Here is a 22357-nt window from a genome sequence, read left to right as displayed (position 1 = left end):
CAACTCATATACCAACCAGCCAATCTTTGTCCCTACATAGGTGGGATATTTTTTAGGCTGAACTGCAAACCTGCTTTCTTTCAACCATAGAACCGCCATTCTTGTGCATGGATATTTATGATCTGTGATGCCCAATGAAACAACAATTAATTAGGGAGTAAATGTTCCCAAAGCGAATAATCAGGAATGGGTGTTTAGAGCTTATCATGGAATTACAGGAAGTAGCCTCAGTCTGACACAACGGAATTAAAAGGCATCACAAAATGAAGCTACTGGAAAACAGAGCATAACTGGTTTAGTGCTCAAATGACTACAACACTTACTGAATGAGTTGGCAGTTGAAGCAAAGGAGTTTAAGGAGTTAATATCAAATCTGCCATAATTTAGAAAAACTATTCTGCTTTGCCAGACCTACAAGGTTTGAAACTTATTTCACCACTGACAACGCTCTAATTATCTATCATCACTGATGTCCAACAAAAGCCTAAATAAACTTGTGAATATTTCCTCTTTCCACCTGAAGAGGTCAGGATGTGTCAATATAACCCCTCATCAGGCACTCCAAATAATGTGTGATGGCTCTGAGTAGATGGCAGGTGAACATGCATGATGTCCCTCTCTTCAATGTGCCCACATACACCAGCTCCTCCTCCTCCTCTTCTGTGCATTGAACAAGAAGGCCTTAATGGAGGGTCTAACCACATTTTGCTGAATCCTCCTCTCATTGCACAGGATTCCCAATGGCAGGAGGATTCTAACTGTTCAACTTAATGCTGTTAGAATTCCCCTTTATACCTTCATGCTGAATGCGTAAAGGATAGGGGAGGGGCATTGGATGCAGGACTTGTGTTCGTGAGGTTGTGTACCCTCCCCATTTTAAGCCCAGGCACGTTCTTATGAACATCTGAAAAAGGCTATTGGCTTCAGAGGCTGAGGCCTTGTAATGTTGCTGCTGCCAAATCACTAAAGCACAGCAATGGACTTCTCAGTTGGTTAGAGCATGGTGCTGATAAGGCCTCACCTCTACACGGAGGGGAGGTGTTGTGAGCGGGAACCACTTCCCGAGCTCGCAGGGGGTGTAACTCAGCCCCCTGCGTCACTGAATCCTGTGCCCACATCACACTCACGAGCCAGCCTATACAGTTGTGTGGGGGGGGGGCATTGCTTAGCTGAATTTGAACAACCATGGGCACACGGACTTTCCCTTCTTGTTCCTGGCTTCCTTGAATCACCCGCCCACCTTCCCTTAGGTTTCTTCCTTCGTTTCTTGACCTTGCTATGGACTTCGGTTGGTCGCCTTGGTTGTCCAAGGGGCCTGGTAGGACTTTTTCCCCACTTGGCAGATTGGCACTAGCCACTTGGTTTTTTGCCTACCTCGTAGCAAATCATCACAACTTTGTAAGGTTTGGCGGTTAGGCATTGGAAAACGCGTTGTGTGTCGGAGGGGAGGTTGTGGTCATCACCTCCCCTCCCCTTGAAGGGTATTCCATTAAAGGAATCTGGTGGTCGTGGTTCCTATCCGATGCCCTGGTGGTGGCTAGGGCCATCGCATGACCCCTGGTGACTCTAGGGGAAAGCTTCCAGTTGATTTGCATCAACAAGCACCCCCTACTGGTTTGTTAACCCTTTTGTGACTCCCGGCAGAGCGGGCAGGAGTCAGGTACAGTTGTATCTCGGGTTAAATAAGCTTCAGGTTGAGCATTTTCAGGTTACGCTCTGCGGTGACCTGGAAGTAACAGAATGCGTTACTTCCAGGTTTTGCAGCTCATGCATGCGCAGATGCTCAAAATGACATCACGCACATGCGCAGAAGCAGCGAAACGCGACCCGCGCAGTCACGTGTTATGTTCTACTCAGGATGCGAACGGGGCTCCGCAATGGATCCCGTTTGCACCCAGAGGTACCACTGTATAGTCTGTCCAATCCAATGCCTAAGCCAATTCCACTCACATTCTGTAACCAATAAAGTTGTGGCCTTCTTAGCCCATTAACCTAAATACTTGTGTCCATGTGTATTATTTTATCTCTAAGCGGGGGCTGGGCCTCGACTCACAATGCCAAGGTTGCAGGTTTGACCCCTGTATGGGACAGCTGCATATTCCTGCATTGCAGTGGGTTGAATTAGATGTTCCTCAGTGTCCCTTCCAACTCTACAATTCTATGATTCTGTGCTGAGAAGCCACTAATCCAATGTTATGCTTTTGATGCATTATGGTCTATTTAATCTAATCTTGAGGCGGTCCCTTCTGCTTTTATGCACAAAGACCGTTCAATAAATATGCAAAATTAAGGAGGCAATTAACATTTGAACACAACTCTACATCCTAATTGTGGTAGGCACTAAACTTATAAAATTTGAGGGTAAAAACAACCCTAAACACCACCACAGAGGAATCATAAACGACAGGGGTGGGGCTAGGAAAGCCACAACACAAAATGCAAATTTCATCATGGCATCAGATTGAAAAGAATTAAAACACACAGACATTACCAGCTAGCATTGTTTAAAAATCATGCTAGCACAAACACAAGCAGGCTTCTGATTTTAAAACCACCACTAAACTCCACTAGAAGGATGCCATGAGGTGGCTTACAACATATAAACACAGAATATAAAATCACAAAATTTATATTTTATAAGCCTGAAACCCTACAGAACACCACGAAGATAACATGAGTCAAAATCAGTAAAATGACCCATCTACCACGGTATATAAGCAACACACTAGCACAATGAAGAGCAGCCCACATAGCCTAAAACTGGCAGTTCAAATAGAGACTTGCAGATTTCGTCAGTCCTAGTTTAACCCTCATCCACTATACATACTGGTTCTTCCAATTGTGCCACATCTGATATTGCTGGTAATAATAATAATAATAATAATAATAATAATAATAATAATTTATTATTTGTACCCGCCCATCTGGCTGGGTTTCCCCAGCCACTCTGGGCGGCTTCCATAGAAACCAAAAATACACTAAAATATCACAGATTAAAAATTTCCCTGAACAGGGCTGCCTTAAGGTTATGTGTTGGAATAGCATTTGGTGATTAATGTACACCCTCAACTGCACCACTATAACCTAAGTGCCCTCATTTCAGACACGGGGAAAATAATCAGCACTAATGATTCTCAGACAAGTGCTTTTGGGCAATTGTCAAAGCATTTGGGGAAAGCAAGAAAATGCAAAATGCTGCTCTTGCCAATTACTCACATAGCTCATCCTTGATCCCCTCCCCCTTTTAGTTTTCTCATGAGCATGCATGAATGTTGGCTTTCTTGGAGGTGGCTCATGGAAAGAATGGCTGTGTTACTTTAAATGCCCTTCGACACAAGCAGAAAAGGAGGAGCAGAACGGTAGAGGAGCCAGGATGCTAAAGCACAAAGATAGGGCTCGAAGTTTGCTGCAGCTACTAAAAAATGATTGCTCCATAAAGATTGCAGGGAGCGGGAGCTTTGCCCTTGGGTTGGACAAAATTTCTTTGTGTTTTAATGCCAGACTCGCACTAAAACAGATTAGCACGTTGGCACTTGTTTAAGCAATCAAAAGTGAGGCAGATTACTCATGCTGACCCAGGAAAAGGATTTGAAAATGCAGTGGGAAAGAAAGCTTTATGTTTCGTTAGCCACTTTGTAATATATTTAATGAATAAAACTATATTTAAAAAACAAACAAAAAACAAATCCATACTGCACTATTCACATTCAGAAGAAAATTATACTGATATTCTTTTGCCACCATGTCCTAGTTTGTCAAAGGACAGAATATGGAAATTGGTGGAAATGGGGACAATACTACATTTTCTATTCACCTCTTAGATGAAGTAGGAAAGTGGTGGGAAAGAGTGTCCAAGTTCCTAAAACAGGCTCACAACTTCCATTTTTCCTAACGAGCACTGAACTATTTAGACAGTTTAAAGATAGAAAAAAATGGCATTGTAAAACAGGACTAAATGGGTTTGAACCACAGTACTTTAGATTAGCTTGGGAGTTCAACTGACTTAAGTAAAAAGGAGCTAATTACCACTACACACACACACACACACACACACACACACACACACACACACACACACGAGTAAACAGAATATTAGCTATTAACTAGGCGCAGGGACTGCTTGAGTTCAAATTGAGACCCAGTAATTGGTGACTTGCACATGCAACAATGAGAGTTCTGACCAGCTTTTGTACTGCTAACTAATTCTAGGCTCCTATTACCTATTTACCATGTATTCATCTCCCAATTGGTAATAATAATAATAATAATAATTTATTATTTATACCCCGCCCATCTGGCTGGGCCTCCCCAGCCACTCTGGGTGGCTTCCATAGAAACCAAAAATACAATAAAATATCACACGTTAAAAACTTCCCTGAACAGGGCTGCCTTAAGATACCCAACACCAGTGTGTTTTTTTTCTGGGAATACTCAAGGGTATGTAGTACCAGCGTATTATATTTATTAACCTGCAGCCCTGCAGATGTTCTTTGTGCACCTCTGGCCATTAGCCTTGTGGTCCAGCGGCACCAAGACTAGCACAGGTTCGCCATCCCTGGTTTGTTGTTGTTGTTGTTGTTGTTTAGTCGTTTAGTCGTTTAGTCATGTCCGACTCTTCGTGACCCCATGGACCAGAGCCGCCAGGCACTCCTGTCTTCCACTGCCTCCCGCAGTTTGGTCAGACTCATGTTTGTAGCTTCGAGAACACTGTCCAAACATCTCGTCCTCTGTCGACCCTTCTCCTTGTGCCCTCCATCCCTGATTTATAGAATGCAAATGCTTCTGTGTAAGTACACAAACACTGAGCTTCTATGCAAGTACACAAATGCTGAGATATAAAAGAAAAGTGACACACGGCGCAGTCTCATTGATACCCTATCCCAGCTTAGATGCAAGCAGGCTAAAAGTGGTTGAATACCTAAACACACAAAGAATCCTTTAATTTTAATGCTGGGCTTCTGGAGAGTGAGAGCCGAGGCTAAATACTAGCCAACATGCCAGGCCGTGTCTATAGAAACAGAGCGCCTTCAATCACTGGCTGTTATTCTAGCAAAATTACAACCTGCCAAAAAGCACTCTGCTCTGTCAGTTGCTCTGTGGCTGCAGAAGCAAGGGGGAAGGATTCCCGACCTCTTTCACTGTCCTGAGAACCAAATCTTGTTTACTGGCTGCACCACCTACATCCCCTAAAAGACCACCAGCATGGAAGGTCAGCCTGACACAAACTGGGAATAAATACCTCTTGACAATTCAACCTCTTTGCTACCATAAATCTGGGATTTTTAGAAGTTTGCTTCTCCTTTGAGGTAGCCTTTTTCTGCCCTTCCTCAGAGTTTGTTCCCTAGCCTGGCTCGAGTGAACTTCTCTGGCATCCCAGTTTGAAATATTAAGTAGTCCGTTTTCCTAGTGCCTACAAAATTTGCACCTGGTACTATCTTTCTGAAACCAGGAAAGTCTGCTGCCCTGGAGAGGTATCAAAATGCCTGGAAATTTGATGGCTTTTGGACACCAAAGTTGCAGGCAGCAGAAAAGCAATTGTGTCTCCTACTGAAATCAGTGACAGACAAGAAATGAATAGGGCTTGCACAATGAATAAATGAATATCCAATGAGTAATGAAAGGAATGTAATTCTAACAAGTAAGTAGTAAAACAAATGAAATTTCCAAAAATGAAAATAAATGGAAGTATAGTGTCCCGATCAAGGGCAGTATCATTCCTGCTCTATTCTGCCACAGCTGGAATACTGTGTCCAATTCTGGGCACCACAATTTAAGAAGGATGTTGACAAGCTGGATTGTGTGCAGAGGAGGGCAACCAAGATGATCAAGGGTCTGGAAACTAAGCCTTATGAGGAACGCTTGAAGGAGCTGGGTATGTTTAGCCTGGAAAAGAGGAGACAGGGGAGATATGTTGTTGTTTAGTCATTTAGTCGTGTCTGACTCTTCGTGACTCCATGGACCAGAGCACGCCAGGCACTCCTGTCTTCCACAGCCTCCTGCAGTTTGGTCAAACTCATGCTGGTAGCTTCGAGAACACTGTCCAACCATCTTGTCCTGTGTCGTCCCCTTCTCCTTGTGCCCGCCATCTTTCCCAACATCAGGGTCTTGGGAGATATGATAGCCATCTTTAAATAGCTGTCACACGGAGGTTAGAGCAAGCTTGTTTTCTTCTACTCTGGAGCCTAGGACCCGAACCAGTGGCTTCAATTTACAAGAGATTCCAGCTAACATAAGAAAGGTGGTATACTGACCTCCTTCCTTGGAGGTTTTTAAGCAGAGATTGGATGGACACCTGTCATGTATGATCTAGCTGAGATTTCTGCATTGCAAGGGGTTGGACTAGATGACCCTCTGGGTCCCTTCCAATTCTACAGTTCTGATTCTCAGATTAATTTTTATTGCACACTCTTTTTCATGGACTCTAGCTCATTAATGCTAATGCTCCAATAGATCAGTTGCCTTTATGGTGCCACAGGACATGTGAAGTTTTAACTGTTGCAGATCACCACCATCTTGTGGTGTAATGAAAAAATAATACTGCGACCTTTTAGAAGTGGGTAGGATGTTTTTAACGCATTTCTCTTTCCTCTTGGTTTTAATGTATCTGTGTGGGATTTGTTTTGTGTAGGGTTGCAAATCGCTTTTGGTTGCTCTGGGCAAGATAAAGTGGCTGACAAATTGAATAAATAAATAAAATAAAAATGGTGACTATAATGGCAGTTCATGCCAAATGGCTCAACCTTGGTGCAGATATGGAATGTTTATACTTCTGATGGCTTGGAGCACAAAGTTCAGTGACTTGTAATGCTCATTCAATGGTGTACATTGTGACCTATGAATGATTCTGCAGCTCACACTGGGGAAAAAACACCTCACTCACTCACTCACTCACTCACTCCAGCCCCCTTCCTTCCTCCCATCCAGCATTTATGGAGATTTGTCCCATGGTGATGTCATCAGGTATGCACCAGGACCAGAGTTTACTTGCAACTGGGATTGAAATAAATTACCGTACTTTACCGTCTATAAGACGCCCCCATGTATAAGACCTCCCTATTTTGGGGGACTCAGTTTTAAGAAAATGAGGGGAGATGGCCCCAAGTTGTTGAGCTTCTACCCCCACGCAGCTGCGGGCAGGAAACACTCCCTAGATCGTTTCCCGCTCGCAGTGGCATCAGGGGAAATTGCACTCCCGCCAACTGGCCGGCACGTGCACACACTGCTTCTCCCCTCCCCATGCCACTATCCATGTATTGGACGACCCCAGTTTTTTGACACGATTTTTTGAGTCAAAAAACCTTGTCTAATACATGGAAAAATACGGTAAACTATTTTGTGATGGGGATGGAAATAGCTCAGCTTGCCAGGCCCAATTGCAAATTGAACCATTCACTATTCCCCCATTGCTAGTTTCTTTCGTACCTTCAGAATGATAAAAGATGCATGGTGTGAAATAAGCATCTCTACATGAAACACAGTGAACCTATCACGGATGGCAGTTGTTGCAGTGGGAAATGAATTTGGTCCCTTCTGGCTATCTTTGATCACCATGACTACAAGCAACATAGTGCTATAAGTTTGGGGGGCAAGACTTCCCTAAATTCCTGGAACCAGGAAACAGAATTTAACCAACTCCTAAGAAGCCCCAGATGCAGCAGGAATTCAACTGCTGAGAATGGTTGAGTCATTAAGTAAACAAAGGCAGGGATATGTGCCATTAGCAGAGACTGCATCAGGCAGCAGATGGGTGGGGGCCCTCCTCCAGCTCAGAGTTAATTAGCAGAGTTGTGTTTTAGGATTGCAGCTTGCCTGATGTGAGCTGGGAGGTGGGGTGTCAGGTCTGTAAGCAGCAAGCTGGGACAAAGGGCCATGGCTGATTTCTGCTGGCATCCAAGAATGTGGCCCTGGGAGAAGCAAAAACTCTCTTGTAGTATAATGCCGTGAGCCCTTCCACCATATATGCGTATATGAACCATATATCAGGGGTCAGCAACCTTTTCCAGCCGTGGGCCAGTGGGGGGAAATGAAAAAATTCCTACGTCCCACAAATAACCCAGAGATGCATTTTAAATAAAAGCACACATTCTACTCATGTAAAAACACGCTGATTCCCGGATCGTCCGTGGGCCAGATTGAGAAGGCGAATGGGCCGCATCCGGCCCACGAGCCTTAGGTTGCCTAGCCCTGCCATCAGAAAGACACCATGGTCTACATTATGCCTCATTTCCAAAGGAGCCCCCTGGAATCTCGCACTGCTGTGGAGATTGGGGTGTGGTGTGTAACAACACTACACCGTGTCATTGCTGAAATTTCTTGCATCCCATTGCATGTGCCATGTGTTTCTAGCCTGCCAATCATGAATAAACATTATCAGAGGTGTGCTTGATCAAATTAAACATTTAAATCTCTCTGGCTTGCTTGTTGTGTGCTGCACCTAAGCTGTGTGTGCTATCTGGCTTGAAATCCCTGTGACACCTTTCTTGCAGATGCGTGAGTGAGAATTTCAGGCCTCTGCAAACTAATTGCACAGTTGATTACTTGAGTGCACATACTGCGAACTTTTTTTGAAAAATAAAACTTGTAATTTACAGTGAGGTATGCAAGTAAACTCCTTCAAAACTCCTATCAGGGTTTTCTAGCTTCCATACAATTACTGAGTGGCCTAATTTTTTATTAACATCTTAGGAACAAATTAATTTACAGTGAAAGACTAACTTTACTGTAGCAGTTAACACTACATTTACATGCCTCTATAATTTACTTCACTTAGACTGCCTCCTATATTAATATTCATTATAAAAGCCCTCTCCTAATATTACTTGATTTGACAGGAATGCATTAGCTATGACAAATGCTTTATAACACACTCACACAATATTAACACAAGCACATGGTAATTGCAGTTACTTAAACACTAAGGCTGGCATTTCCTGTTTGTTTCCATTAGTGCAAAATTCTGCAGCTGCGTATAAGTGAAAATTCTGTGCAAACATTTCATTAAAAAGTAAAAGATATCATCAAGAATGATGTGCAAGATCTCTGTGGCATTTATTATTCCTTGCATATTATGCTTATCAAAGGAAAAAGAAGTACAGTGAAGGTTCACTATGTGTAAAACACAAAAACAAACCTCCCTGAAAACAGCCCTGATGTGCTAGTTTAAAAAAAGAAAGAAAAAAATCAAGGGAGATTTTCACACAGGAAAAACTTTGTTTTTAATACTGTATTTTATTAACGTTAGGTATACTGGGCTTTGTATGAGGAAGAGAAGAATACAAAAACAATTAATCAATGAAAAGAATAATAAGTGTCTGATGTGCACTTCATTTCTCATGTTTTCATTCTAATTGCAAAAGAGGTACTTTTTCATCTACAATAGTGGTTCTCATACTTTTTGAAGTTGGTGGAACCTTTAAACAAATCTTGCAATAAAGTATTTTAAAATTGTTTGGTGTTTTTTTTTTTAGGGGGGGAGTTGATTATTGGAAGAGCAAGCAAGGGGGAGCCTGCCTGAGCAGCAACGTTTAAAAACAACAACTTTGAGGCTTTGAAAACTTCACTGCCAGGCTGCTATCTTCTCTGATGGGAAAATTCTTTGTTTTCTTTGGCATCCTTAAGGCTCCAGACCCACATATTTAACTCTTGCTGCTAAGCTGCAGCTCAATGACAGGTGCTAAGAGGGGGATGAGGGATTGTGGGTCCAAGCACAGTGAAGCTGAAGAGTTAATGGTAGGTGGAACAAGAGAAGGCGTTAGGCAGGACCATGAAGGTGTCTTTATATTCTTAAGGTGCTGCTTTGCACAACTTAAAAGTTTGGTTTACTAAATACATTTTTAGGCTGAATGAGTGATATGTGGGTTCTGAGAGAAGAGATCATAACCACTTGGCTCCTGCTCGTTCTGCCACTAAGCTTAGCATGTCATCTCAGCCTAAGCTCAAAGTTTAGCTCTCCCAGACAAACAATGAGCAGTAAACCACAGGGCAAACCTTGGATGGGTAGGTTAAGCCATGAGCCTGCCTTCAGACAACACACTAAGCCAAAACATGGTTCCTCCAGAACCTTGCATGTTTGCTAATGTATGCTTAGCCATGGTTTGGCTTAGTGTTATATTTCAAACCAGAATACCTTGGTAAGATGACAAGATGATCATGCTAGAGGACAAGAAGGAGACGAGGCACTGGCTCCCGGAGGGTCTCTGTCTAGTGGGAAACATCCTGCCTGTCTATAATGATGAGCCTCCTCTAGTACTAATATTACCCTAATGAATTCCACTTTTGGAGCTAAAAACAGGGTGCCTTAAAACCCATACAGCCTTTTTAAAGACCTTCTCCAAAGCCTTTCATTCACTATGTTTCAATCTGACATGTACATTGGTTTGGGAGAACCGGGGAGGTTATTTTAGTCTGGCTTCGAAAAATAATGAGAACATCATGAAAGACTGCATCAGAATGCTTCCAACCATTTAATGACCTTTTGATAAAAATTGTCGGCAGATATTTAACCGGTGGGAGTAGGCTGATGTTGGCTATAGAACAGCAGGCAGGATCACTTAATTGGGTGGTGGATTAAAGGAATAATCGACTGGTAGATGTCTCGGGTGAGTTTACTCCTATTTTGAATTTTTCTTGTAGCTATTAAACCAGCAGAGTAGAAAATAGACACATTTGGATGACAAATTGGGAACGCTAGTTGTAATAAGGAATAAAACTGTAGAACAGATGTCTCAGGACTCCCATGACAAGGTGAATGAGCTAAAAAGCTCATTTTAGAGTGGGCTAGCTTATTGCATGCAAAAATGAGATAGCTTGGAAAACCCAGCAAGGAAATATGATAAACAACTTAGGACTTTTTGCTACCAAAGTAGACAAGTGTCTTGTAAAGAACATACTAATCTTTAGCTCTGCCTTATGATCATCATCTGATCAAAATGCTTACACACACACACACACACACACACACACACACACACACACACACAACTAGGAAACTAGTAGATAGGATTCTTAAACCCAGGATGAGGGGGAGGGGAGAGGAAGACACCTGGCACGGGTGAGCTTCGCCAGCAGTTGTAATGTCAAGGAAGTGCTTTAAATTACAGACCATCAAACATTAGGCACAGATGATATCTTGGAGAATAAATTTATTGGGAAAATGTAGGTCAGATGTGTCACATGTGTTTCAGCAAAGAATTCTAAAGGAAAATCAAGAATAATTGAAGTTGCTGCATTAGAGGAAAAATAAGGCAGCTCTATTCAGAGAGCAATTTATGCACTGTGGCTAATTGGGCTGACTTTGATTGCTGCTTAATCACTCTCACTGTGGATATGTGGGGAATACAGGTGAGATGCAGACCCTTGAAAGGCAGCTTATGCCCTGGGGAAGGTAATGCAAATAGGTTCCCTTTCCCCTCTAAAAAGCCAAGCCACGTTTCTTCATAGACAAGAGTTAGGGGGCCTCCAGATTGCCTCTTTACTGAGCACTCACCATGATTTGATAGTCACAAAAGTTGACACAGAGCTCAAATTATGCCAGGTCTCTATTGAGCATTCATACTGATTTGCTTGTGGGGCAGTTATGCAACGATGAGCATTTATCCTACATACATCCTGATTTGCTTGCAGGGTATTTATATGTCTTCCTGTTAGTCAGGGCTCTTCCACACTTCTGATTGTTCTGGAAATTTGGGGGAACTCGAATTTAGCGCTAAAAAGCAGTTTTCCCCAGGGGAAAGCAGCAGGACAAGAGGAACTGTACATAAAACCTTAGTCACCCACCCCACACCAAACCACCAAAAGCCCCTTCTTTATAGAGCGGATTCACTGCGCTAGGGCAACAGAGTGCTTTAACCCACTTCAATTATGCAAAAGGCTCTCCTCCTGAAGGGAGGGGAGGGGTTGTGGGCGGGAGCCCGAGCCCCGCCTCTAGGAGTCAGCTGACGTAATCCAATGCCTAAGCCAATACCTTTTCACTTGCCGTAATCAATAAAGTTGTGGCCTTTCCTTGCCCATTAACCTTATATCACGTGTCCTTGTATATTCATTCCACTTTGGGGGGGATCGGGTCCTCGAACCACAACCTAAAGTTCTGGAATATGCTTGAATCCCATAGGCATCTTAAAAGTTTGGGGAGGGGGAAGCAACCAAGAAGTAGGGGGTGCAATTTATCCCTAGGCACATGCTAATGTCACCCTTGCATCCATTAAGGCTATATTAATGACGATGATAATGATAATTATTACTGTATATAAATATTTTTTATAACTATATAAATGTAAAGAAACTGATTTTAGAATACTCAGGGTAGAATTTTGAGTTCAAAGTCCATAAGAGCTACAAATGGCTGCTGAGTGGCAATATTAGCACTGCCCTATATGTCAACTGAATATTTCCTGCCCACTCCTTTCCTTCTCCTAATTCCACTTCTGTCAACTGTTACGCTTTCCTCCATTGCTCCTTTTCAGTCTAGTGCTTTGAAGCAGCAGCTGCTGCAATAGCCTATGTCACCTGAACTCCATTTAGGGAGCGGGCCTGCCAAATTGGTGCTGTGTGTCATTTCAGCCTGTTCACCATCTGTTCACCATCAGTGGCCAGTTATGGGTTTAGGAGAGAAGCTCTGAGTGGAAATGCAGGAAATAATCATGCCTTCTTTCCTTTTCTTTTTAAAGCAGAAAGATGTCTGTTGGCACTGACGGCTTCTCACTTTCTGCCCGGATCTTAAATTTATTTTAAACCCAATTATCTCTGTGTTTTGCACAATGCCATGGCCCTCATGCATGTTTCCCAATCTCACCTATTGTTTCAGCTTCGACTGCTCCTGTATTTCATTCTTTTCCCCATCAGCACCCACAGGCAAAACTACGAACATATCAACACTTCCCTTGTCAGAAGATAATTTGTCATGGTACAGTTGTTTGAGCAGGAATGTATACCCAGATTATAGTTATAGGCTGTGAGAAGGGGGTGGGGAAGAAATATTGCATGCAATTTCTGGGCATTCCTCAGACATTACTTTTACTGCTCTCCAAAGATAAACTTTCCTACTTGTTAAATATCTGTTACATAAATTTCAGTTTGATCTGGTTCTAAAACTCAAAAGCAGTATCAGGGCTTGTCATCCTGCCTGGATAATGGTCAGGGTCTGTGGCTTTTCCATTGGCCTGTTTTACCCCCTACAGGCCCAGATGAAGACGAAATTTATGAGATATAGAAAACTAGGCAGGCAGGCAGGCCAAAAAGATGGCAAAGAAAAGTAAAGAAGGCGACTTGAGCTCATATTTTCCATGGGTGCAAACAGGTATTGGAATTAAAACATGCACCAATCAAAACCAGATTATTTGATAACTTGGTCCAAAAAAATTGAGTTATGTCTAGATGTGGTATAAAGGTTCAAGTAACTGATCAACCACTCCAAAACATCCAGGGTGAAGGAATCCGGAGTTGAAAAGGAGCATGTAAATGCTTTCTCTTTTTTCTTTTGGAAGTAAAGCTAAGAGTCAAGCTATAATTTCCAGACACAGAGTAGGATTTGGAGCCTTCTGGACAGGGAGTTCATGCTTCTGTGGCTGGGCCCATTCACCACAAGTTTAGTGGTAGTGCCCGTCATAAATAATTGAAGGATACACAAAAGATGGTTTGACAAAAATTGTGGACATTCCATTAGCTTGTTGGCAGAGCCTCTGATTTCAATGGAAATATAATCCACATGCTTCAACCTCTCATTTAAGTTAAAATAAAAAATAAGCCTCTTTTCCGTCAAGAAATGCACAAACCAATAAACAAAAATATAATCCAAACAAATATAAACAAGCAAACAAACAAATATGAACACAGCATGTCCTATAAAAGTTTCCATCCAAAATAAGCCATCCATTTGGAGTTCAAACGCCTGGTAGAATTAAACAAACAACAACGAGATGTAGACTACCAGACTTTCATGCACTTAATGGCTTCTGCTTCCCAATGTTAAGTAATTCTGGAACATTCTTAAGCCTTGAATGGAATCCAATGAATGTTAGTGCATTGGCCAGGGTTCAGTATGGTGTGCACCACCAAATTTACCAGGGATGAGTGGGAGAGAAGATGGTCACTGTCATGCCCTTGTGGGGGGTGGGGGCATTGTGGCCATGTTCTTTGGAGCTCCTATCCCTGACTTATCCAGGGCACATACCTGAGTATGCCTTGTGGTGCTGTGAACTTTCTTCCTGAGTGTACTTGCTGGGTCACTTGCTGAAGTGGCTTAGTTCTATTACATAATGTAGACATTCCATTTATGCGTGAGGAACATTAAACACAATGGGGGTGACTTCAGAGCAAACATATATAGAATTGTGATGTTAATGTCATTTAAACTGCTGTAGTCTAAAGCATTTTTAAAATGCACTCCAGGAGATGTCAATGCCCTGATTCAGCGAGTGCTCTAGTATTACTCCATTTGCCTACAGCTCCTCCCAGAATCATTCTGTGCCCCAAAGGCTAATGGTATAAGCAAGATAACAAATGGCTCTTTCCCTTCCCACTTCACATCGCACAGGGGCTGGCCTTTCCCATAACCTCCATTACCAAAACATTCAAAGTTTTCTGGTGATAGTTTATCTGTGGAGTCAGTCAACTGAAATCTTGACCAATGTGCTGTTGCCAACACCTCACCCACCATTTAAACATATATATATATTTATACATGATATAGTGGTGGTGATGGCAATAAGACCTCCTCTCAGCTTACTTCAGATCTCACATTAATCTCTCAAACATAGCTTTATAAAGCTGTTTTTTATTTTTATTTGTTTTCCCCAAAGGCACAGGTTGAATGTACGAACATGATTTCCAAAGAACTTAGCAGGAGGGCTTCCTCAGTAGCACACATGCTTTTGTTCAGTATTATCAGAGATCTAAATACCCGCTTTTCTTGGCCATTTCCCCATGCCGTGAGGCATTAAAGACTTGCCTTTTTACAAGCAATATAAACCTAGGCGCTTCCCCCCCTTTTCTATCTTTACTACTCTGTATAGTGTGTATAGACAGAAAAAATGATCCAGTACAACAGGATGTACTAAATCAGAAACTTTCATATCATCTCTAGGCTTTCCACAGTCTAAAGCTGAGAATTCACTCCCTGAGGCTGATATTTGTGCTTCCATAACTGAAGATTGCAGGGACTAAAGCTGAACCCAAGACAAATCTAATGTATGTGTTTCTCCATGGAGTTGTAGTCTCTCTTCCATATCTGCTAAGGTTCACCATCCAGGAGTTATTTTTACCAAGCCACAATAATGAATACAGTGGTACCTCTGGTTACGAACGCTTCTGGTTATGAATGCTTTAGGTTATGAGCTCCGCTAACCTGGAAGTAGCTGTTCCTGGTTGCGAACTTTGCCCCAGGGTGTGAATGGAAATTGTGCACCTCTGGCGCACGTGCAGTGGGAGGCTCCATTAGCGAAAGCATGTCTCAGGATAAGAACGGTTTCAGCTTAAGAACGGACCTCCAGAACGAATTAAGTTCATAACCAGAGGTACCACTGTATCCAGAATCTTTGTGCGTCAGAAACTTTCCTTTTACACCATTTGAGATTTTTTAAAGGTGAAATTTTGCAGGCTTTAGAACCAAGGCTGTAAGGCTTAGAAAAGGTTCATTGTTCCAAATGACATGAAAATACTGTGCAACCCTATTAATCAAAATGCCTTTTACAAGATTACCATCATTTTACTGCTATGCTTTTTTTAAAAGCCCCTTTTTCATTCTTCACTTATATTGGCCCTTCTCCCAGAGGTAAAACTACCATTCATCATTGGCACAAGCTAATTTTATTAATGCATAAAAATTAGCATTGCCCATTGCCTTGCACTGAGACTTTAAAAATTACCAAGTAGATAAGGGGCGAAACCTACTGATTTGCTTTCTGTGCTGTTTTATAGCTGCTAAAGTAGTCAGTCCTTTCAAGATACAGTAAAGATCATTTCGTGAAATAATTCTTAGCACAGGAATAACTTCCAGTCGTTGATGCCTTTGTTATACTTCCTTTCCGTGTTAACCACCAAGCCTTGATACTATTCAACCTCTGTTGCAGGCTGTTGAACGGATCTGGCAGCATAGAATGCATATAGATAACCTTCTTAAATTAAGCTCAGTAGGAGGAACACCTAGGCCCTATTTGGCCATTCTACTCATGGTTAAGAATACACTTGGGTGCTGCACTGAATAGTCCTTCCCTTTGGGCATGTGTACACAGAATGTAAATGTCTGGAGAGAAAGCCTTCACTTGTACAGTGGTGCCTCGCAAGACGAAATTAATCCGTTCCTTGAGTCTCTTCATCTAGCGGTTTTTTCGTCTTGCGAAGCAACCCTATTAGCAGCTTAGCGGATTAGCGCTATTAGCGGTTTAGCGGCTATTAAAGGCTTAGCGGCTATTAAAGGATTAGCAGATTAGCGGCTAAAAGGCTATTAGCGGCTTAGCGGCTTAGAAAAAGGGGGGAGCGAAAAAAAATCAGAACACTGCAAGACGTTTTCGTCTTGCAAAGCAAGCCCATAGGGAAAATCGTCTTGCGAAGCAGCTCAAAAATGGAAAACCCTTTCGTCTAGCGGGTTTTCCGTCTTGCGAGGCATTCGTCTTGCGGGGCACCACTGTAGGTGATTTGGAACCCTTGAGGAGCGTGCTTGAATAGGACTTGATGGGAGTTGCAATGCAATACCTTTACATGGATCCCTTGGGAAACTATGTTCCATGGCCTCTTGTTGCCATTATCTGCAGTCCCCAAAGTTCTACAAGTTGCAACATCCAGGGATACCAATGTAGCCACCACTGAACTAAGCAAAAGCTGGTTCATGGTTGATACTGGGTTGAGTGGAGTAGAAGGGCCAGTGCGGATTTCTGTCTTCTTGGTCCACTGTTTCACCCTTCCTCCTCATGGAGTTCATGATGTCATTCTTGATTCTCCTCCTGCCATCTTTGTATCTAACTTGTGAGGTAACTTTGTTTGAGAATCTAAGAGGTTCTTGCCCTATGCCTCTAATTGTTGCTGGGTCCCAAATTACCTCCTATGTAGGGGAGCAACCTAAATACTATTTGGACGTATGCCCCATCTTTCCGCTTTATTAAAACTGGGCAACTGAGAAGTACAGAGCCAAAGGAGGAACCTGGAAGTGCGATGCTTTTTGTTGCTTCTGATATAAGCTCTCTAAGATTCAGACTGGCACCTCAGCAGTGGAGCGACTGAGAGGGTAGGAGAGAAATTAGGGAGGATGGCAGGAAAAGGGAAGTAGGCTGGAGGACTAGGGAGACCATGGAGCACTGCAGGAGTCAAGAGAGAGAATGCATGTGCATAGACAAATCAGATGCAGTATAAATTACCCTCTTAAAACTGCATGTTTTTATGGGTCCTGCCCCCATAAAAATCCAGCACTGCCATGATAAAAACATTTAATCTGCCATAATAATTGCTTTTTACAAGGGATCCCATCAAATCGCAGGTCACTTCTGTGTTCACATATGTGCTCTGTGATTTGTTGTTGGTTTTGATATCATCCTAGGTTAAAAAAGGGGACGCGGGTGGCGCTGTGGTCTAAACTACTAAACTGGCTTGCCGATCAGAAGGTCGGTGGTTTGAATCCCCACGATGGGTTGAGCTCCCATTGCTCGGTCCCTGCTCCTGCCAACCTAGCAGTTCAAAAGCACGTCAAAGTGCAAGTAGATAAATAGGTGCCGCTCCCGCGGGAAGGTAAACGGCATTTCCATGCACTGCTCTGGTTCTCCAGAAGCAGCTTAGTCATGCTGGCCACATGACCCGGAAAAACTCTGCGTACAAACGTCGGCTCCCTTGGCCAGTAAAGCGAGATGAGCGCTGCAACCCCAGAGTCGTCTGCGACTGGACTTAATGGTCAGGGGTCCCTTTACCTTTACCTAGGTTAAAAAAATCCATGAGATTTTTATGGACAGACTCATGCTTTCTCTCCCATCAATAACTGTAGCACATCTGAGAGCGAGTCTTTTCGGGAACTCTGATGATTTTCTGCTGGCAGAAAACAACCAAAACCAAACTTCTAATGGCCATGGTATACATGCTAGAATTTCCTTAAGTAGTTACTACTAGAAGTGTGCATGCACACGAAAGCTTACACCCAGAACAAACTCAGTTGGTCTCTAAGGTGCTACTGAACAATTTTTTAATTTTTATTTATTTATCTGTTTTATTCATTTTATAGATGTGTTTTAACTGCCTTGTCTTTACGTTTGAATTTGCATTTTACTGTATTTCATTATTTTATTTTATTGTGTTTGCATTTTATTGCTCTTAGAACCTTTGATTTAATGAAACACAATAAAAAATTGGAGGAAAGGCAGAACCCAAATTTAATAAATAAGCAAAAAAAAAAACCCCCTATGGATTAGATTACATAGAGGCTGTGACTTGCTAATTCGTGGTTGATTGAGGAACTGATTGTGGGCCTCCAGTGTGCAAAATGAATCACATTCTTAGTTCTGGATACAGCACTGAATCGTAACTGAGTTAACCATTAGTAGACCTGCAGCACCAACACTGAGAACATCTAGGAAACCAAAGAATCAAACTGCAGAGTCTAAAGGGAAACAAAGGGGCATCTAGTTCAGTGTCCTGCTCCAAACTTAAGACCACTCACACACCCAATATATGCAATCCAGACCACAAAGTAGCAAAAACACAAAATGCAACTTATTGAGCAGATGCTCCAAATGATTTCATCAAGTAGGACTAGCCACAAGTATAGACTGTGGAAATAAGCACCAGAAGTGTTTTGCATGGTTCAACAGCACTTTGAAGAGGATCAAACATTCCCGACAGACATGAAAATGTTTAGAAACAGAAATCCTGAGATGACTTCATACTTGGTTGTCACAGTAGCTCTGCATTGGCCAAAGTGATCAGTCTTTATGATTCTTTTCCATCACCTTTTTCTGTTTTCTACTATTTCCTACTATTTCTATTACTACTTTGTTTTTGTTCTTGTTTCTTTACTTGAAAAAACTGCCACAAGCCTGCAATTACAACAATTTGGTATTTTGAGACGGTTTGTTCTACAGATTCTTTTAAAAATATTTCAAGCCAGTATGATTCAGCTGACAGAATGTTGAAATGATGAAAGATCATAAACATCTGGGTTCCAATCCCCCCTCCCTGCAACAAGTTCATTGCAGAAACCACACTCTCTCAGCCTTCAAACAAAGTTGCTGTAATGACAATTATAGAACGCTGTTTGCTGATAAAATGCATAAGGAAAGAAGGTTGCACCTGTGGATACAACCTTTATTGATAACAGGTATCAACAAGCAAAACCCCTCTCTGATTGCTTGAGAAAAGAAAGCCACACCAACAAACCCTAGGAACACTGTTTTTGGAAAGGATCAGTCTTAAAAACTGGGCAGCATTCGTAAAAGCAGATGACCATATATAAAGGCAGAGTAAGACTTCCAAACCAAGGCTATGCAAGTTTGCGCTGTGCTAAACTGCAGTGTAGAAAATCCCTTGGTATCAAATGGCCTGCCACCCACAGTAGCTACAGGAGAAAAAACAAACGACTTGACTCATTTCACATTTCTCTTTTCAGCAAGTCTTTTATGTATGCACTTCATGAGTCTGCATACAACAAGCACATGACAGAAAGTGACAAGATCATGTGCATGTGAGGTACTGCAACTGTCTGCCTTTGAAGTTTCCTGGACAGTGGCTCAGATTTTAAATACCAGGTTACTCAAATTCCATCTCCTTCACTAGCCGCCTGCAATTCTTTTGACTACCAGGAGAAGGAAAACATGCGCGCGCACACACACACACACACACACAATCACAATCTGTTCTCAACCCATATTTTTCAGGCTCCGAAAGCAACCATAATAAGTAACCATAATAATATATATCAGTCACACTTACCTGTTTCTGAGAAGTGTAGGTATTATCCTGCTTGAAATCATGGAACACCCATTTGAAATAATAATGCAGTGCTTAAAAATTTGTGACAATAAAGCTTTGATAAACAATGCTTTTTATCACAGGCTCCCAGTCTCAATTAGTGCTATTTTTTAAGCTAAAAATGTGTCACAGCTGACTGCAGAGAGAGAGAGAGAGAGAGAGAGAGAGAGAGAGGGAGAGAGAGAGAGAGAGAGAGAGAGAGAGAGAGAGAGAGAGAGAGAGAGAGAGAGAACGCCTGCATATAGACTACAAGTTCCTGAGAATTTCTATTTAATTGTTTGCTTGCCCTAGACATTACTCATCTTACATGTATGCATTCATGCCTGAAATAATGACAAGTCACTTTGTGCACAAGAGAAATCTGTTACACAACTCGTCATGATTACCTTACTCTCATAAGTTTACTGCGAAGAAGAAAGAAATCAATATTACATAGAATGATGAATCAAGCATGAATCAATGTGGCAAGCACATAACCAAACGGACATGGCGGTAAACAAGAAAAACAACAACAACAATAACAACAACAACAAAAATAAACCACAACAGAGATTATCGCTTAACCTGTTTTGTCAGAGCTGGCATTGATGGTATTGGTAGTGATGGAAGTGAAGGTAGTCTTTGCGCTGTCCTTGGTAGTTACAGATTTCTGCTTATTTTTCATGGCTTCCAGTGCTTTGAGCTTCTTGGCATGTTTAGTGCCTTTGTAGTGGGCCGCAGCCTGGCTCTACAAAGGAGAAGAAAATGAACCATGCAATCAGGCTCATTTCTAAACTGGCATTCTCTGTATTAGTACAAATACAGACCACCTTTCAATAATGGGTACCATTCGCCATACCAAGGCAGTGAACCAAACTGCAGAATTATTTTTAGAATTGTATTTTGGAAACAGTGAGCTACTACATTATAAATATTGCACAGGGTTATCTGGCTTTCTCAACCCATATAACAAATTCCTTTCAGAATTTTGGCAAATAATTATTCTTCCTCTCCAGGGAATGGAACAAGGAGACATCCTCCCCCCACTTGCAGTTAGCTATTAACTTGAATATGGATTAAAAGGGGATTTGATTTTAAAGGCAGAAGTGGAAATGTTTCAAGCAGACACAAAAGGGAAATCATGCCTAACTTCGCAATGTAAAAGATAGCCTTCGACCAAACCGAGGCCTTTTTGCAAAATTCAAAATGAGTGACATTGCTTTGAAGCACAGTGCTAAAACTTGCAACATCTCCAGATGGTGAAGCTTTTTGGTGGAGTTAGAGTGAAACTATGACTAATTTGTAGGGGACATAGTGGACGGTAATTGTCAAGCGATTAGCTTAGCACATGTGGGTTTCCTTCCTGTTGACCGGCTAATGCTTGCATATAGTAAAAACACCTATGCCCTGTATCCAGGAGGGCTCACATGTGGTAAGATAACCCCTTGAAACTCATCAAATGAAGCAGCCATGCTCGTCTACTTCATTCCAGAACTGGCATTCCAAAGTAGTCATGACTTCACTCCAACTCTGTCAATATTGGAAACATGGTGAGCAACTCTGACTTAAATCTCTTGCCCCATTGTTCAAATTATCTTGCCAGTGAATGCCACTTGGTTGCGAAGACCACAACTCAGTTAAAATATATGTGGGTGTGTGGGTAGTATTTGGTATGAAAAAAACACAATTTGCCCCTAGCATGGGGGGGGGGAGAAACAAAATCCAGAGACCAGAATGGAGCTCTGCAGATAGGAACTGGCTGAATTCTAAATGGTTGCAATAATTATTGGTGTAAGAGATAAGGTAAGAGTTTAGGTTAGGTCCCCCTCACATACCTCAGTGGTATATCTGAGCGTACCCCTTTATTTTCTCCAATACAAGTGAATGGCTGCCATTCACAACTATAGGAAAACGCAGAATCTTGGGACTGTTGTTATAGAAGCAAATCTTGCCACTGTGTGGCTAAACTTTGCTGACATGGCTCCCACTGCAATACACTTGCAGTGCACAAGCCTTCCCTTCCTTACATGGCAGATACTTTGCTAATTCACTATCTGGGTGAAATGGTACTCTCCCCAATCTCATTCCTTTGTACATGCCTTTTCTCCTTGCCCATCCAGTCCACTTCTCCAACCTGCTGTCCACTTGTGAATGTAGCATTTCATTAGGGTTTGCATGTGTAAAATCCAATGCGTGTAGGCTCTCTGGGATATTGATCATGTTTTTCAGGCCTTCCCCACATTGATCTGGGGAGACTGCTTGGCCTGGTGATCTTGGAGATCTTGGAGCCACATGGAGAGGTGGTGAAATCTTACATTTCATCATGCATGGAAGAGCGTACGGTCTGAATTGGGTTTGTGCCTTCTTTATACAGAAGTGTGATCGAAACGCTCTGGTTTATACAATGAGATCCACATGTGCATGGATTACTTATTATTCT

General features: G+C 42.2%; 1 protein-coding gene and 1 long non-coding RNA gene across 16 annotated transcripts in view; one reads left to right on the top strand and one right to left on the bottom strand.

Annotated features, from left to right (window-relative positions):
- The window catches only part of ZNF385D (zinc finger protein 385D), a 560232-nt gene that overhangs the window by 41203 nt on the left and 496672 nt on the right, over window positions 1-22357 (bottom strand). For all 15 annotated transcript variants that reach the window (XM_081164656.1, XM_081164666.1, XM_081164665.1 and 12 more), the window contains one exon: window positions 20503-20665. In XM_081164656.1, coding sequence (XP_081020782.1) covers window positions 20503-20665 — 163 coding nt within the window. The remainder of the gene's footprint in view (window positions 1-20502; window positions 20666-22357) is intronic.
- LOC308570289 overlaps window positions 1-22357 on the top strand; it is a 102051-nt gene that overhangs the window by 50457 nt on the left and 29237 nt on the right. The window lies entirely within an intron of this gene.

This window comes from Podarcis bocagei (assembly GCF_964188305.1).
Source record: "Podarcis bocagei genome assembly, chromosome: 12".
NCBI lineage: Eukaryota > Metazoa > Chordata > Lepidosauria > Squamata > Lacertidae > Podarcis > Podarcis bocagei.
Note: the sequence above shows the minus strand (reverse complement) of the source record. Positions and strands in the feature narration are given on the sequence as shown.